This window comes from Athene noctua, chromosome 3 (genome assembly GCF_965140245.1).
Source record: "Athene noctua chromosome 3, bAthNoc1.hap1.1, whole genome shotgun sequence".
Lineage (NCBI taxonomy): Eukaryota > Metazoa > Chordata > Aves > Strigiformes > Strigidae > Athene > Athene noctua.
The window spans coordinates 57,630,123-57,649,782 of NC_134039.1; the positions used below are offsets into that span (position 1 = coordinate 57,630,123).

General features: G+C 36.6%; 1 protein-coding gene across 4 annotated transcripts in view; it reads right to left on the reverse strand.

Moving 5' to 3' along the window:
* Positions 1-19,660, reverse strand: part of DOCK4 (dedicator of cytokinesis 4) — a 255,172-nt gene that overhangs the window by 50,227 nt on the left and 185,285 nt on the right. For all 4 annotated transcript variants that reach the window (XM_074903108.1, XM_074903107.1, XM_074903110.1 and 1 more), the window contains 3 exons: positions 16,936-17,034; positions 8,605-8,699; positions 1,182-1,257 (listed from right to left, as the gene is read on the reverse strand). In XM_074903108.1, the coding sequence (XP_074759209.1) occupies positions 1,182-1,257; positions 8,605-8,699; positions 16,936-17,034 (270 nt within the window). The remainder of the gene's footprint in view (positions 1-1,181; positions 1,258-8,604; positions 8,700-16,935; positions 17,035-19,660) is intronic.

Below are 19,660 nucleotides of genomic sequence, written 5' to 3' on the forward strand. Positions count from 1 at the left end.
CACATAACAGAAATGTCATTCTCTGGCCTATCCTACTTTTTAATGTGATTTGCAAGTCTCACTTGCTGCAGGCTTCACTGGACAAAACATCAGCCAGGTTTTGTTGACATACTGCAAATATACAGAAGTTTTGTGTGCATGCCTTATGAATCAGATGTTGAATCTTCTACCGAAAAGATTTAAAGATAAATTTAAAGATAAATTTAAAATACATTAAAATACTAACTATTATAACCCAATTACAGATGCTTCATGGCAGGAGGAAAAAAGAAGTGTAGGGGGAGCCCTACTCTAGACACTGCAGTTCTGCAGGTAGTAATAACGTTGCTAAAGAAATTTAAGGAACATAGATGCTTCGTCTTTTATCAGTTTTAGCTTTTGAACTTGTGGAACTTCCTCATGTCCAGTTATGTAAACTAGATAAATCTATATTCCTGTCAATCTCTAACAGGTTTCTGGATTTTCAGAGAAGCATCCACAACTCTGCTGGAAGTTAACAGGAACTCGCTGTCTTCTCTAGGAAGGAAATTCTGCACTTCTTATGATGAAGCAATTGGACTGATGTCTCTTGGTTGGGCAGAATATTCATTCAGGTTTCCATGGGAATGGGTCTTTTCAGACGCATTCCTTGGTCTTCTCAACCGAATCCTATAAGTATCATTCTGTAATTCACAGTTTATCATAAGTGCCATATCTCACTATATGAGGTACCCACTAGCATCTTTAACTACATTCAGCATGCAGTGCCATAATCTTCTAATTTTAATTATGCAGCATGTTAATTGGTTTTGATATTACAGAAATGCAAACCTGTATTTTTGATAAATTTGCATAAATTAAAAATTGGAATAATCTTCCTCTCTGTGATAACTTCAGACTAACAGACAAATAATAAAATTAGTTTCTATAATCAAAAAAATTACTATACAAAAATCCTGAATAAGTAGTCTAACATAGAGGCTAAAATAACAAAATGAAAAATAAGAAGAAATTAAAAAAACTACACAGCGCTCCTGATTTTTAAGAAAGTTCTGTATTTAAGAAAAAAAAGTAATCTCTGAGCACTTGAAATTGATGATTTAGTATGTTCTAGCTGGAGCTAAATTTAATAACAAACAACCAAGCCCAAGGATGAAATAGCAGCTACTGCATCTGTCTTATGTTAGACACATTTACTCTACCTTGTAATCAAAGTTTTCATTTAAGAAGTTTTTACGAAGGGCATCCGAAAGGTACAGGACTGTGGTAATGATCACACTGGGAAGAAAAGAATGAAAAAGACAGTAGTTTTCATTAAGTAGAAATTAATATTTAAGATTTAGAGCCAGGTAATTTTCCAGTGAAGAAATAGGTGTATCATGTATGGTGGCATAAAATACTACAATTTAAACATATTTGACAGCACCTATTGACAGAAAACATGCGCATTAATAAAAAAAAATAGATGTGATGTAAGACCGTGTGCTGAAAACAGATGTTCTGTATAGAAGAATATAATTGATCAAAAAGACAAACCATAAATTTTGTTTTGCAAATAACGCTGATATCAGATTTAATACACACTTTGTCCGACTAGCGCTAATATAGTTGGGCAATTTGCTTTCAGCTTTCTTGGTACTGAAAATAACTGTGTATAGATTATAAATATAAGATATCGAGTAATTACCAATATGCAATATTGACAACACTGTTGGTCAGAGTCTTTTTAATGACAACAGAAAAATGCAAAACTGCATGAGCTCTGCAAGAAAGATCTGCTTCTAATGATCTCTATTCTTTATTGCAATACAGAACAGAGATGCATAATGTTGCATACACTGCCCTATATTGACACCTGCCTGAATTATATTAATCTAACTTAGATAAATATGTACAATGAAAATCCTTTCACAGTGGTTGTCACCAGAGATCAATGACAGTCTTGTTCATTGTAGCAGCCAAATTTGTTAAACGACAGAAACAGAACACCCTTAAAGATTATTTAAATGTTATTAATTTCAAGGATTCAACTCTTAAGACAACCTGTGGAGCACTTGTGTCTATCAACATATTTACTCAAACCAAAAATCCATATAAACCCCTAAATTCTTTTTGAAACTAGTCAGTAATGGATGCTTACAGGGGAGAAATAAAGATGAACATAGAATGATCTTTTTGCCGTTACACTCGTGTATTTTACATCAACTGTTTCTGACAGAAAGACTGTATCTACACATTTCATTTAATTACCATCTATCTGCTATTAACACACCTAGTACTTTGAAGAGGGTTCTTGACCAGTATGCTGTCACAATGCTAAAATTTGTTTTCCTTTCCATATTTTTAGTTAGTAAATAAAATAGTAAAATTTTTTTACTATTTTTGCAATGCATTCAAGACAAAATATGTTTTATTAAATATAATAACAGCAATGCATACATTTTAAGGGCATAATGTTTTTCACCTTCACAATATTGAAGAATTATACATTAACCAACCCATCTAGGAGATAAATTATATTTTTTTTCTGTCTCTTTTAACAGATTTCAAGTTAATAAATACAAAATGGCTATATATCATTTAGTTTATTACTAGTTCTAATGTTTGCTCCCATTTCTCTACATTTAAAATGACTGCCAAACTTTACTTTCTCATCTGATGTCTCCGAACACCTGTAACAAGTCTGAGACTATTTTTAGAACACTGCTCGAGTGTCATTTGTTTCTAGTTCCACTGCTCAAATGCCATTTTCATACATATTATTTTCTCAACAATCATACTGTAGCTTTTCTATTCAAGTAGTGTTCCATGTTTAGCCTTCATCTGTATCGTTTACCCCACTCTTCCACCAACGGTCAGTTACAGTGTGTGTACAACACTCCCTGTTACACCATGGAAGACAAAGTGAAACGTTAACAGACCTAATATAAGCAAAGTTAAGAAACAAGGTATGGGTAAGAAAAGAGTCTTGTCATTCTTGTTATTGTGCATGATTTAATTTACAGCCCATATGTTTCACAAAATGGAAGCAGTTTACATATTTCAGGAAGATGTTCTGATAGAAAAGGTCAGTTCATCAGAAGTATTGCTATGTAAAATTTCAACCTAAGTCCGAAGTAATAAATCCCTGAAAAATTGTATGCAAGAAAAAATTTCACATCTCAAGAAGTGCAAACATATTGCCAGGTTCATATTAAACAGTTCTATTTATGACTGAGACAACTCCTTTCTTGTCACATTCCTTCCATGGTAGGTGAAATTGAAGAGGAAGATCTGCTTCAATTCTTCTGAGAGATGAATAGAATAGAAATATTATATTCAATTTTTATATTTTTTCCCCCAGAATTTTTCTGAGATAACGGAATAATTGCAATGCAGGTATTTCTTCCTATAGGCAATGTAGCTCAGGTTTGATTTATTTAGTAAGTCAAAGATATGATATGGATTAGTTCATAAAATGTGGGTGTGTAGAGTGAGAGAGTATATGTTGTAGATAAAAAACCTCAAAACATCAGATTGAACATAGATGAAGTCATTGTTTCTGACCCACAATCTGTTATTCTGAATCTGTAACAAACCAAAATCAGGTAGGACAGAAAACATGGCTAAGGCTGGGGGTTCTTTTTCCTCTTTTCCTACAAATAATGTAGGTTCTATTTTAAAAAGTGCAGAAAGCAGAGACAGCAGCCAGAGGACAGATGGACAGCTGCCTGATCCAGTCCAATACTCACATTCCAAGTTGCTTCTCGCCAACAATTTCAAACAACAACATTTATTTTAAATCCATTTGAGTATCAAACTAGAAAACGTTTGAGTGAGTTTGTGCAAGACTTGCTTTTCTTCCTCTTACCACCTGCCACAAATTTGTTCAGAAGCACTGACTGTTTTACAGGAAAAAAACTTCTGCATTTAGCTATTATTCTGGGCTCATAAACAGAATGCCAACCCACAGACTGGTCAAGCCAGTGTTGACAGAGTGGCTTTCCTATCAGATTTTCAGAGCAAACATTTCTAAAGTAACCTGTTCAAAAAATCCAAAGCAGCCCCCAGCAGTTCAACAGCTGGATTGCTGCCCGGACTGTGCTCTGGCAACTTGGCTTTTGCCTGGGCAGCCAATGGTAGAAAATGAAAGCTTTCTTCTTCCATTCTGATATGGGACAAATATAAAACATTAGCTTCTCATTTCACCCTTTGCTATTTCAGAGTGAAATCTTCCTAAGCACAGAGGTTTTTGAACAGAATAAAAGTTTCTTTTATATTTCTTAAATAAGTTAAATAAACCTTGTCACCTATATGTGTATCTATCTATTGTTACATGTATATAAACTTATTCGTACATGCATACCTATGTATATATATGCTTTCTGTGACAGACTGAATGTCAGGTTCTGTTGTTAGCAACATTTTGTATTACATAAAAGCAAGAACATTAGCAACACCATGTATTACATAAAAGTAAGAATTTTTGTTCATTGTAGGAGTCTCAGACTCCCACACCATGGGAACTAACAGGATTCTTCAAAGCAGCCATAATGTTGAAACTAATGTTAATTCGATGTCTTCCTTTACTGTGTACTCTGTTTGAGTTACTTTTAAGAACAAAAAAGTTTCTTTCAGTCATTACTGATTTAGATAACCACAACGATTCTCTGTTTAAAGTCCCTATGCCCAATTGCCAGTATATACATTTGGAACTTTAGTATAAGCAACACACTATAGCAAATCTTATTTTACAGATCGATTATTTTACTAAAAGTAATAATATTCATACACCCATTAAGTGTATTTATAAAATTCAAATGGAGAAATGGATGATGCAGTATGTCTATCATTTGACAAAATGCTGAAAGGACATACATAGTTAATCCTATAGAGATCTTTAAAATTAAAGCTTCTTGCATACCGAGAACAGTGGAAAACTTAGTACATTGTTCAGTAATACATAGATGTTATAAATATCAAAACTTGGCTTAGCAAGTAGTAGAAACTCGCTATGTTCTCCAACAGCCTCCTCAATTGTTTATGAAACATGACATACCTGGAGTTCGGCTGAGTCTGTTAAATGCCCTGGAAAAATGCCAGTCAATTAAAGCCCTAGATAAGAGATTATATTCCTAAACTTCGGGTAACTTAAACAAGTGACCATTACACATTGATTTCCAGTTGAGAGGGACATTATGAAGGTGTTATCCAGAAGTTTCAGTTTTAGTCTGGTGTATTTTATTATAGAATTTTGGATTCCTCTCTGGTGCTAGGCAACTGATTCAGACATCTTCCTATATTATGTGGTGTTCATTTGCAGTTACAAATAGAAGCTTTCCTCAGAGGGCCAGCAAGCTACCTTACTACCTAGCTGATGTAGAAAGTGAGTCTATCGCTATAATGAAAGAAATTAAAATTGTATTTTCCATGGTATATATAAAAACATATTTTGTCACTCAGTAGTAACATCCACATTAGAAATATTAGATAACCATAAGTAATTATCTTGCTTTGCTGAATGCATGCTGATTAGCTCACAACAGATATGACATCATTATGCAGTTTTAAACGGTTAATTTCTGTCTCATTGCTTGACTGCTAGAAGCTAATGAACATTAAGGATTTTTTTGCATGTTCTATCAGAGAACACAATTCAAAAAAGATCTAGTTCTCTGCTTTAGTGCTTAGTCTGCCTTTTCAAATGTTACTTTATTTCTCAAATTTTGGAAGTCACTTGGTAGTTTTACAATGCTAGCCATTAATAATTTTTCATGTCAGGCATCTTGACATTCAGAATTATGGATCATGCATGTGTTATCATGAAGTATCTTAATTTCTAGATAGTTACAGGTTTGTCTTCTTGACCTCAGTATCTTCTGGGTTTTTTTATCTCAGCACCCAAGTATCAGATAATCAGATAATTACTGAAAACACTGCAACAATAAAGAAAAAAACTGGAAGCCAGGGGGCAGTAATTTTTAAAATATATAAATATTATATATTGAAAGAATTTTAAGAACTAAAAATCTTTCTGGTAATCAAAGTTCTTCATACATAAATAAGAGAAAAAAAAGAATTTTTTTTTTTTTTTCCCTCTCAGGAAAAGCTTATTACCTGTTCATATCCTTGCTAGGACTCATTTCTTCCCTAGGCTCAGACAGGCTAAATCTCTTTTCCTGTAAATATCAGACAGTTTGAATTTTTATATCACTCTAGGGACAGGGGAGAAAAAAGACATTGCTGCTGGTGATGTGACAGCAGTGATGGGTAAAACTTCCAAGACACATGCTGCCTTCAGATCAGCTACTTCAGCTTGGGCTGAAGTCCAGACAGCCAAGAAGGTGGCCATCTTACACAGGAAGGAAACATGACAGTTATTTTATTCCTGGGAAGCAGGAGTTAGAATCCAGAGCATTAACAGATTACCTGATTATGCTCTTAAAAAAGATGGGCTAGACCTTCTAATTTTTCTTTTTAGACATGAATGGAGCAAGGAGTTCAAGAAGTTTTGCCTTCAGTCCTGAGGAGTCTCACTTCACTGGAAGTGCTCTGGCTTATCTAGTGAAGCTCAGGAAGAATGGCTCACCGCTGCTTCTGTCTGTGGCGTACACAGTGCCCTAACTTCTCATCCTGCCTCCAGGCTCTTCCCTCTGCATGTAAACGTTTTAGTTGGGACAATTCTAGCAAAGCTACTACTCTGTGGCTCTGTGTCTTGAACACCTTGAGGAAGCTGAAGGAAGGCAGTCACCGCAATGGCAGCGGGGGACACAGATTAAAGGAAGAGCTCCCATTCAGAAATTGCTCTGGAAAAACTAGTGCTCTGCAGCTGAGGAAAGAAGTGGATTTTCCTTCCTGCTGCCTCAAAAAGGAAGAGAAACTAAGCCACAGATATATAATGTAGGAACAGTAAGTCTTTAGTTCATACCACACTTTTAAGTACATCTGGCTAACCCCCTGTTTAACAGCAAACCACCATTTCCTCCACAAAGGAATGAAATGCCTAGCAAAGCAATTATTGAATGCTGAATTGGTAAAGATGTGTTTATATCCCATTTGTTGGCAGTACTGCTTATGTGATTGTGTGTTATCGGATTCAGTTAGCTGATCTGATTCTCATGGCCAATTCCCACCAACAGTTATTGTCCACTTCTGCCTATCTTCTTTGCTCAACAGAACTGGACAGAGTCACTTCCTAAATGGTCAGAAACAACATGACAGGATTAATAAAAGATGTGTGATGCTAACTAAAATGCTGGTGCAAGTAAGTATTCCTTTTGCAGAACTTAGCCCGAGAAACACGTGCCAAGGTCATTCCTAAATTTTAGTTTTGTACATGTCAGCTGTTGCAAAGCCATCTGCCAAGCCAGCTGTTTACAGAATATATAACAATTTCTTAGATTATATATTTAGTCTAAAAGTTCCTATGTTTTTTCACTCTTGCCCATGCTTCTCAATTTATTTCTTAAACAAGATTATCAGATACAGGCTGGTATCAGCTGTATCTTCTTTAATATCATACACAGAAACAAATGATCATACCCATTCTTTGATTATAAACAAATATTTTTTGCTGGAATTCAAATTTGGCAAGATTAGCAACACTAAGTGGGGTAATAAAAACGAGCAGAAGTGTTATTTTTTTCAAGTCATGACAAAGCTTGAACAAATACTATGATATGTGCATATCCACACACACATAACAGGCATATATAATGAACACAAGTTACGCCAAATTTAATTGTAGCAATAATCCTGTTACTAGTAGTCTGTACAGTAGCAAGAATTTAAATTCTTTGTGGACCCAGCAGACACAACGCAGACTAAAAACCTATTTCCATCGGGCATTGCAATATGCACCATGAAAGTTTAAGTCAGTTCTAAATTCTGTATTCCTAGGTCTGCACAACACAACCCCCCTCCTCTGCCAACATTGGTGTTTGTATAGTTGACTATTCAGCTGGCTTATCTGATCTAAAGTTAAGCCTACAAAAAAGGAAAGCTGGTGATGTAGGTGAAATAAAATTCTATAGTTTCAGACCCACAGTAATGGCTTCTCAGAAATGCTGGGAACTTGTTTCTCTAAAAATAAGTCATGAGCAGAGAAAGAATAGATCAAAAGCAGGGTACATCTCAAAGTATCACAAGGCAATGCTTAAGAGCCCTACGTTACTGTTGCCTGTGCTGTACCTCATTTCCTCATTTGTGCTTTTTCTGACAAGCACTAAATCAACAAACATGCAAAAACATCATTAATGATATTACAGCAGATAATTTCTTCTTGAGAGCACACAGATCTTTACCAACTCAGCATTTCAACAAACAGATTTGAAATGAAGTTCTGTTGAGACCTGTCATTTGCTACTTGGAAAACAAAGCTGTTGATGCTTAGCATCTTCATTCTGTAAAAGTGTTTCTGAGTTTCCAGTTATATGTGCTTACTGTAATTCAGAAGAGAGATATAGATTATATTATGAATTTGTCATGTAAATAAGTCCTGAGATTTTCAACCTTACATTCAAAAATGCAGCCAGCATTAGAACAGATATTTTGCACTTTTATCACATACATAATATAACTTTATTTATTTATACCATGATCTTTGTAGACTAGCCATATTTTTTATTAACACTAAAAATGCCTTACTTGTTTGCAACCAAACGCATCACTGTCCAGTCTTTTGGAAACATCTCTGGTCTTATTAGTATCCGAAATACAGTGAAAATCTGCAGCAGGAAATCCTTTGGAAGGAAAAGAAGCAGTCATATGTCTTTGCTGCTTTAAAAACAGCAGAGGTTTAAAAATATTTTAATCAGAGACAAAAAATCATTACAGAAATAGCAGAATTGCATTTATTTTTAACATAAACCTGTATTTTTTCATTTTTTTGATTCCTGCAGAATGCTTCAAAGAGTGATTAAATTCATTTTTCTTAAAAGAAGGAAAATAATTTAATGTGCCATTTGATTGACAGCAACGCATAAGAGAAATGTCAAAGATGCATGTGTTTTCCACCCATACACTTCCCCAAATGTGATCCTGAGAACAATTTGCAAATCAAAAAAGCACTTTACAAACCCTACAGAGTTCTGAATATCTCCTTAATCATGCCAGGTTTTCAGCGCTTTCAAGATTATTTCTAAAAGTGGTATTATTTGGTGGGAAAGAGAGAGAGTGTAAGGACAATTTTGTCATTAGGTTTGCAAAGACCAGTGAATTCAATAGTGATGCCCAGGCCCCTGAACTGTTATCACAGCTGTCTGTCTGTATGCAGGCCACTTAACCATTCTGCCTCATTTGCTGAATGTATAAAAACACTGAGCACGTGAGCTACTTTGAACGTAGAAAGCACTGCTAAAGAGCTTTTAGCAATATCAACTCCTATGTCATTTAACTCACTAATAACTATTTTAAACTATTCCTCTCAGCACATGGTTCTTCAGATTTACTTCTTTTTGACAAATAAAACTACGAACAGTAATATTTCTAATGACCCATCTTGATTGGGTATAGTATTGCCAGTATTTTTTTTGCAAGCAAAATGGAGCTTTTGACATCATGAAGAGCATGAGGCAAGTGATATAACACACCTAACAGAATCAGTGTGGTACCTGACCTTGCAATGTTTTGTATTGATTCCACCCACATCTCTGTAGAGAGTTAGCCTGAAACACAGGTGAGATGAAGATACAACAAAAGTATACCAAATAATTTCAAACACCAAAATATATTCTCAAGCGCGTTTACCAAAGTGTAGATGATGGGCATTGCACAACAGATGTCTTTCATTAGAGAATCACTGTAAAGGGGGATGAATGCAAGCGCTGGGAAAGGCAGCCGAGATCCCTGCACCCACCCACCACAGAAGATTACATAAAAGAGTCAACCTGTTTTCTGAGCAAGATGTCAAAACTTTATCTATATTAAAGAGTATAAACAATACTCATTGCAGATAACATAGTGTTTGAAAGCAGGTCACTAGCTTTACAGATAAACAAGTAGCTCTAGGAGCAACTCGTTTATCCCAGACTGCTTTTCTATAGATTTGCAACTTGTAGTTGCATTTCAACACTTCTGTCTGCTCCTTTTTTTTCTTTAGTGGTTACCTCCCTTCCCTGTGCAGTAATCCCTACAGATCTGTGACATAATCTCTACAATACAGTAATGCCTCAAATACTGCTGGATGTCACCTCACAGTAATGCCCTAAATTCTCCCATATTCCATTTTTATCCCATCCATTGTCCAGACACAATATATGTCGTTGCTGTTAGGGAGCCAACTGACTGGTTAATGAACTGAAGAGACCAAATGGCTGCCGTTGGGAAACCAAGCAATAATTTAAGGACTTAAATCCCAAGGGATGCATGTGGTGTCAGCTTAGTGCCTTGAGAGCTGGGGGGCAACTGCCAAAGCCTGATGAAATTTATCAGGTTGTTCAAAAGTCATTAAGAACGACAGAGAGGAAGATCACATATATTTAATTTCTTTAGGTGATTACGCTAAAATCAGTATATACCTTTTATTCCAAGCAAACTTTAAAACAAAGCCAATGTAGACACTGGCATTAAGTTTTGAATCATTAACACCAGGCTAATTATTTCTGATTTTAACAGAAAAAAAACAACGAAACTGTGTCATCAATTTAGTGATAAGTGATACTAGGTACAAAGTGTGTATTTGAAAAGCCAAATAAGACTGAAGATCTCTTTGTTACAGTACATGTCAAAAAATATAAACAATGCAGTATAATTCGAAGCTGAAATATAACTGACAAAACATGTAACTCATAAAAAACTTGATAAAACTAGTCAGTTTTAAGATTGTCAAGATACAACTATTAAGCTTCTATTAACAGAATTAATCTGTAGCTAACTTTTATTTTCCATTATTCACTTTTTGTGTATTTGGTACAGCTCCCTAGGAATCCATTATAAGCATGAATATAATAAAAGGGTAAAATGCCAGTTGACTAGACTGATACTTTTCCATTACTGGGCAAGTATCCTTCATGGGTCAGTGCCGGTGTTTGCTCCCAAGGGACCTACCTCCATGTGACAATTCCATAAAATGTTCTGATCAGCATTCCAGTGCCTGGCATTTTGCATGTTGCAATTGCACGTTTTTGTTTCATGATCCAAACGGCACAAGACATTACTATAAAGTACCATTCATAGAAGATCAATTTTGTAACTGTATTTAGAACTGTTTCCTTTGCACTAAACTATTGTCTTTCATAGCTGTATCTGCTCTGCTGAACACATCATATAGATTTAGTAACAGATTTTAACATTTAAAAAACATTTTTGCCGGCAGTATAAGTGAACTAACATTTGGTTGGTTGAGTACAGATATAATTAATCTCTCATATGTCTTCTATCTTAAGAGACAGCAAGGGAGTAATTTTGTCCTTTCACATACTCTAAATACCATTTCTTAATATTCCTACCTAATGTACATAAGTTCTAGTACGATCTTATAGGACTTAAATTATATCACAGTATCACAGTTCAGTTTCCTCTAGCAGCAATATTTGCTTGATGAAATCAAACTGTGATTAACTGAAAAGCATGGCCTTCTGAAAGTCTGAAAAACATTTACTCATTTAATCAAAAACTGCCTTTGAATTTCTTTCACATCTTGGGACCTGATGAGATGCATCGATGAGTCCTGAGGGAACAGGTGGATAAAGTGACTAAGCCACCATCTATCATAATTGAGAAGTCATGGCAGTCTGGTGAAATTCCTGCTGACTGGAAAAGGGGAAACATAATCCCCATTTTTAAAAAGGGAAAAAAGGAAGATGCAGGGAACTACAGGCCAGTCAGTCTCACCTCTGTGCCCAGCAAGATCGTGGAGCCGATCCTCCTGGAAACTATGCCAGGGCACATGGACAGTAAGGAGGTGACCGGTGACAGCCAACATGACTTCACTAAGGGCAAATTGTGCCTGATTAATTTGGTGGCCTTCTACAATAAAGTTACAGTGCTGGTGGATAAGGGAAGAGCAACTGATGTCATGTACCTGGACTTGCACAAAGCATTTGACACTGTCCTCACAACATCCTTGTCTCTAAATTGGAGACACATGGATTTGATGGATGGACCAATCAGTGGATAAGGAACTGGCTGGATGGTCACACTCAGAGAGTTGCAGTCAGTGGCTCGATGTCTGAGTGGAGAGCAGTGACAAGTGGCGTTCCTCAGGGGTCGATACTGGGACGAGTGCTGTTTAATATCTTTGTGGGTGACATGGACAGTGGGATTGAGTGCACCCTCAGCAAGTTTGCCAGTGACACTGATCTGTGTGGTGCGGTCAACACGCTGGAGGGAAGGGATGTGCCATCCAGAGGGACTTGGGCAGGCTTGAGAGGTGAGCCTGTGCAAACCTCATGAAGTTCAATAAGGCCAAGTGCAAGGTCGTGCGCATGGGTCGGGGCAATCCCAGGAACAAACAGAGGCTGGGCAATGAGTGGATTGAGAGCAGCCCTGCAGAGAGGGACTTGGGAGTATTAACGAATGGAAAACTAACAAGAGCCAGCAACGTGTGCTCATAGGCCAGTCATATCCTGGGCTGCATCAAGAGAAGTGTGGCTAGTAGATCAAGGAAGGGGATTTGTCCTCTCTACTCCTCTCTCGTGAGACCCCACCGGGAGTACTGTGTTCAGCTCTGGGGCCCCCAACATAAGAAGGACATGGACCTTTTGGAGCAGGTTCAGAGGATGCCATGCAGATGACCAGGGGGCTGGTGCACCTCCTTTATGAGGACAGGCTGAGAAAGTTGGGGTTGTTCAGCCTGGAGAAGAGAAGGCTCTGGGGAGACCTTATAGCGGCCTTCCAGTACTTAAAGGGTCTACAGGAAAGATGGGGAGGCACTCTTTGTCAGGGAGTGTAGTAATAGGACAATTGGTAATGGTTTTAAACTGAAAGAGGGTAGATTTAGGTAATGAAGAAATTCTTTACTGTAAGGGTAGTGAGACACTGGAACAGGTTGCCCAGAGAGGTTGTGAATGCCCCTCCCTGGAAGTGTTCAAGGCCAGGTTGGACGGGGCTTTGAGCAACCTGATCTAGTGGAAGGTGGGTTCGCACTAGATGATCTTTAAGGTCCCTTCCAACCCAGACCTTCTATGATTCTATGATTAGCCTGTATGCATGTAAAACCCTCTTTTAAAGCAAGGTCAGACTCTTCACTGGATCTGTCAAGAGTGCATCTATATAGCACTTTAGTTTGGGTCAACAGCCCACATTGAAGCTAATTGCTTGGTCATCCGTTTGGTTCACACTGCAGAGTCATCTATTTGTAGAGCATCCTAGAGCTTTTCTGCAGATTGCCAAGGTTTGACAGTGCCCAGGCAACTCATTCATCCTGTGGCCAACTCCTTTCCCACATCTTCTTTTCTTTACTGCTTCCTCAATCTATATCAGAAGCCACCCAAATATTTGTTTTAGAGCTACCTCTCTGCCCCAGCACTCATGCCTTCAGAAGTTCCATACATGAGCAGATGTCCCTGCATAACAGGGAAAGGATGTGTCTAGAACTAAGCTTCTTCACCGGAGACATTCCTCACGCCTATGGACCTCACACACCCTGTGTTCAAGGTGTCATTAGAAAATAGTGGAATAAAGTGCACTTGGTGGTAGGGTTTGGCACTCACCTTACTTGCAGGCTCCTTTAGCTGGAAGTGAGGGTTCAGAGAACTAGTGAGTTTTACACCCATCTCTATGAAATACTATCTTTTCCTTCATCAGATCTCTTCTGTATATCTGTTCTGCCACATTATACAGGGTACACTGCCAATGGATAAAAACTAGGTATTCTGGCAGCTGCTTATCTGTTTGTTTTGTATTCTTTGAATCTATTAATTAAAAAACCCACACATTATCAACCAAAAGCACTTTGCTGTGGTCAAAGCTGCATTGTGCTAACATACACTGTTTTTCTCATTCGTTTTCCCACTTCTCTCTTCCTATTTATAACTTCCACTGTTACCTTTTGTCATAAATTATATCCAAGCTTTTTTGCAGCAGTAAATATCTGCCTACAAGGGCACCACTGTTCTATAAATTGCTATAAAATATATTTGCTAGACAAAGATGGTATTTTGTGGTAAGCAAAAGGAGCCTATCTTTAAAATAATACTGAAAGATAAAAGGAAGCATTTAAATTTACTGCCTCATTAAATTCAATGTTTCAAAAAGTGAATGAAGTATACTCTCTGGTGCTACCACTGAGCCATGAATCCCCTGTCATTTCTTTCTTACTTCATTTGCATGTTTTCAAATATAAAATGCTTTTTCTATCTTCTGCTTTGTGTGGAAAAAACCTGACTCTCTTAAAGAACTGACTAAAATAAAAATAGTCACCGTGTCAGTTACTTAAACTAAATATATTTACAAAATAATGGAAATATTTCCTTAAACAATCACTATGTTGAAGCATCACTCAGATGCATGTCATATAAAAAGATGTACATGTCATTCCCTCAACATCTCCACCTTACTATAACTGCGATTAACAAGCTGGAAACAGCCTTTAATAATTTTGGTACAAACTTTAAGAAAAAAGTAAAACAATAAGAACTGCAAATAAATTTTAGTAGAATGAATGACAACCTTCATTCCCTCCTCACAAGTACTTGCATGAGTGAGTATTTGTTTGGAGAAGTGGTTTGGTGGGGGTATTTTTTTAGTAGTATCACAAATGCTGTGCAAACATGTATTCATACAAGCATTTCACATTGTCACCTTGAGAATTAGTCTGGAAGAAAGAAATAACTTGTGATATCAGTGTCTAATCCTTCACTATAGATGGTTAATTATAAACAGAGGTAGACAAAACACAACAGATTGAAATTCAAAGACCTGGGTTACCCTCAGATAAATCCCCTGCAAACTCCATATCAGATTTGGAACTTGTAATGGAGGCTTAGGGAAGACTCAATCCACTCTGACATCACTGACCAGGGGGCAAAAAGAGGATTCAGAAATACAGCAAGCTGATAGTGTTTACCACTGAAGCTTAAATCCCAAAGTACATACTAGCTACAAGATTAACTATGGCTACCAGTTCAGCCTCTAAAAGAATTTCAGATAAAAAAAAAATCTTATCACAGATATTTACACCTTCTGAATCTTCATTTACTTACACTGATGTCACTTCCTAAGAAGCATATCTTAGAGCAGTATAAAGTACCAAGGAAGTTCCACACTTGGGAAACAAAGCAGAAAAATACAGAGGTAAGTGGCAAGATGGTTTAGATAGCCTAAGTCATACACAGTCACCTCATGATTAACAGCAGTGTCAGCCTCAGACACTAGCTCTTATCTTTCCATCTTGCTGTCAGTCATACACATTTCAGTGATATCTGGTATTTCCAAGTGAGGGAAAAAACCCAATATATTATTTAAGATTAAGGAATGCTGCATTAATTACGATCAACCTACTGCCAGTGAATCACTGGTGGAGCTGATGCTGATTTGATGAGATCTGAATGGAAATAACAAACTCTGGACTTGAGTTCTTAAGACCTATATTTTGATAGCTGATGGCACTGGCTACAGCTGCTTTCCATATGTCTCTGTATAATAGTAGGGTACGTGCGTGGGGGGAATTTAAATGTGTCAAATGAAACACCATTCAAGCATTAATTCTAGAGATTTTTCATATTCTAGAAGCAAGAAAGTCTGAATAAACTCAACACTGTATTTCACAGATACATCAAACAGAAATCAAGCTTGAAACCTCTAGAAAATATAAAAATCCAAACCTAGAAATACAGACCTGCTCAGAACTCAAACAAAAGGGAAAATATTTTTAGTAAAAAATGCCTAGCTTCCACAAGATATACTAAAAATTGCCTGAGGATAGCAACTATGGTAGGTGAAAACAGATGCTGTAATACTAGTATAAAAATCATCCACCCTATATAACTCCTAGGTAGTACTCTTGATTCATGATAGAGATAATTTCTTAGCAGCATCTTCTATCTTTCAAGCTCAATATGACCATCTCACTACAAAGAAAAGGCACACACAAATGATATGGTCTCTTCAGAATAGCTCTAAACAGCTATCAGGATTTTAAAGAAATCTGAAATTGCACCATAACTAGACTCCCCTTTTCAGGGCAGTACTTAAGCTAATCAATTCATAATTTAAGAGTAACATCTGAAAATATACCATCACACTAGGACATGATTAATCTAGGATCACTGGCTGAATAATTGGCGTGATTACTCAAGATTTCTTGTGTGGATCAAATTTGGTACTATGTAAGTTTTTCAGGGTCTAGCAGTGGAAGCCTAAGTGTATATTTTTATGAAGGAAATCTTAACTTACTTTTTAAAAAAAAAATCCACCCTCCTCCTCCAAAAAGAAATTAAAAATGCTGTATCTCCATGAACACAGTACTCCATCAATGAAATCAGTAGGGGCTGCCCTGAAAGAGCTCTGTAGCTACTCTCATGATCAAACTGGGCAGAGATTACAAGTCTGACAGGTCCTCCTGCCAATGCACTTGCTGCACGGTTAAGAAAAATGAAGAGTTAATTGAATGTGCATTTCTTGAGCTGTGTGTTTGCCATTGCCAAATACAGGGAATGAATAAATAAATAAATGTAATAAAATAAACAAAAAAACCCAACTGCCTGACAGGAACAATCAAGCAGACCTGTGTAACCTTTGACACAATCTTTAAAACAGGCTTGGAGGCTAAGTTTATGGCTTTAAAATAATTACACAGTTCCCCCCATCCCAATTCTATCTGCTGTCATTGCAGAAGGAACAGAATCCTAGCCCCACTGTAAAGAGTGGACCTGACTACACAAGAAAGCCTGTGCAGAAATTAGCTCATCTGAGAAACAGATTGCATTTAAATAATGAAGAGTTTCATCAAAGCACAGGAATATCTTAAAGGGAGATAAATCAAAAGGAGAAATAAAAAGAAACCTGAACAAGTGGAAAGACAATTCTGTTACTTACCCTCAGATTTTCCTTTGTGTTGAAGCTATCAAGAAGCTGTTGATAATGTCTATCAGTCATTTGTCTCAAGAGTGACAGCAAACAAGAGACAAATTCCCCCTGTTCAGATAAGCCAATAATAGAAATATTATGGATTATAAATCCTTCTGTACTTGATCTTAAACTGTCATATTATAAGCACTTAAAAATAATTAACAAATTCAAGGGAAATTAATCTACAATCCATATTTTGTGAAAATACATTAATTTAGTTAAGAACTTCCTTCTCATTTAAAGAATTATTTTTCCCCAAATGCAGTTTACTTGCTTAGCAAAATCTATTTGAAATAGTTCCAGAAGGGGTAAACCAGTAAAATTTTGACCTGTGATTAGTTTCCCTTGTATCAGTTTTTAAACAGATTATTTAGATTGCTAAAATTACAATCTCTTAGTCAACTCTGTTTTGAAACAAATATAAACAAAAAAAAATTTGCAACAATTCTGGGAAGAATGTTATTGGTTTCCTTTAGGGAAGAAATTAATGGAGTTAGCTGGGAATTTTTCAAAACATTTTTTCATCACAAAAAATACTTGTCAAAAAAAAAAATTCATTTATAGGACTGAACAAACTTTGAAAATGTTTAGATCAGAAGTTTCCTTGGACCTACAGAGGAATTTCCCATTAAAACATGTATCTAAAAGTTGAGTTTGATCATAAGGAAAGACCACTCTCTCCCACAGCGCCTGTCCCTGGATTCACACTCCACCATATCCCACGCTCCAGAAAAGGACACTCTGGGCAGTAGCTGAGGAACTTACTGCGCTGCTGCACGGATTCCTCCCTGCCTCTGCAGATGCACATTCACCAGACTGCCCTTCAAACAGCATGGGACTCAGGAATGAAAGAGCAGAGAACTGCACTGGGTATCTCCAGTGAGCAATCAAATGAGCAAGACATTATGGGAAGGAATATATGCTCCCCCTCTCCCTTTCTTGTCTGCTTATTCACTTTTGTTCACATTCTTCACTGGGAAAAAACACTGAATTGTATCAATCTGGCCTGACTGCAGAATGGATGAGGACAGGGAAGAGGGAAAGGTCTGGATTGCATCCCTGTGTTTAGGAAGAACAATTCTGAAATCTTACAGGCTTGTTAAAAAATAGGAAATACACTTCTGGCCTCTATCTACCAGGAATGGGGAATGAGACTGGGACAACAGACATGTAGGATAACAGTACTTTAAAACTGTGTCTTGCATTAGTTTGTCAAGTCAAATTTTGGGAAGATTTTTCCCTGTCTTTCATTAAAAGCAGAAAATAAGATTAAAAAAAAGAGAGAATGTTTTCACAGGAGTGACTGTTCTGGTTTTTACTTTGGAAGGCTTAATTCACTTGTGATTACATCTTACATACTTGGTGATGTATGAAGTTACGGCTTTCACTAGAAACCTGGTGATAAAATAATAATAGTCTTCATCATAATAAAATCCTACACTGAAGTAATGATCCCAAATTAATTACCTCCCTGTAAAACCATTATTTTTTACAGTGAACATAGCATTCTCAAAACAATAACTTAATGCTACAAAGTCTCTTAAACTTCATGCTCTGGGGACAGTCATCAAGGTTAAAGCTGCTATCTTGTAAATATCTGAAAATTTATTTCCAAACTTATCAGGTTCTCTTCCAAAACCAAAGACTTTGGTCTTTTATAACTATTTTTTTAATCTTTTAAATTTCATTATCTATAGAGTCAATTTGGCTTTATCATGCTATTTAATATAATGTAGGTCCAAGTAAAGAGGCATAATTTTTGGAGATTTTTATTCCAGTTATAAAATCTGAGACCACTCCGATTTGGCTAATTAGCCAAAATAAGCAGGGTGAATAAATAACGTTGTAAGCTTACCTGATTGCTAGCTTGAGTGACAAAATTTGAGTATGAACCTTTTGAATACTTCTCTTCCTGCCTAAGCATTTTAAGCAGTCCTTTCTACCCACCTTCCATGTTCCCACACTGACTTACAGTAGTATATTAAAAATCACAATTATAGAATGCTATACTATTATAGCTGACAGACAGATAAGCTTTAAAGGGGTTCCAGCTTTATCTAATTGTTAACTGACTTCTGAATTTGAGTTTTTAATTCAAATGCAGGTACCTATACAAGCAGCTGGTTTTTAAAGTAACAATGAACATTCAGCTGCATTTGCTGAACTCAACACAAGAATATATGTTGTAAGGTTTTTGCCAGTGTTAGCCACAGACTGACTTGCAAATCATGAACGGAAGCAAACTCCACACACCTAATGACCTTGATAAAAACCATTTAGGATCCAATTCTAGTGTCATAAATCAAGCCAAGAGTATATCCAATTCACTTAGGCAGAATCCTGAAGTAATTTTTTGTGTCTTATTTAAGGAGCACAATTATTAAAGTACATGGAGCTCACAATGAAATTGTAATCCATTTAGGTTCTGAGGGACTGAACTTCCAAGATCTGAAATCAGTAAAGGTTTGCTTTAACTGGATTGCTATCTGCTAACTCTTTATAAGCAAACGCATTCTTCCTAAGGAAATCTAAAGGTCTGAATCACTGACATCCTAAAGCAGAAGTTTCACTTTCACCACTGCATTAAATTCAGTGTTTGTTAGTGCAATATCTGTAACACTGACACCCTGAAGACATGCCTTGTTTGTGCTCCATTTAAAGACTCACATCCATCTTGCAACTTATCATCTAA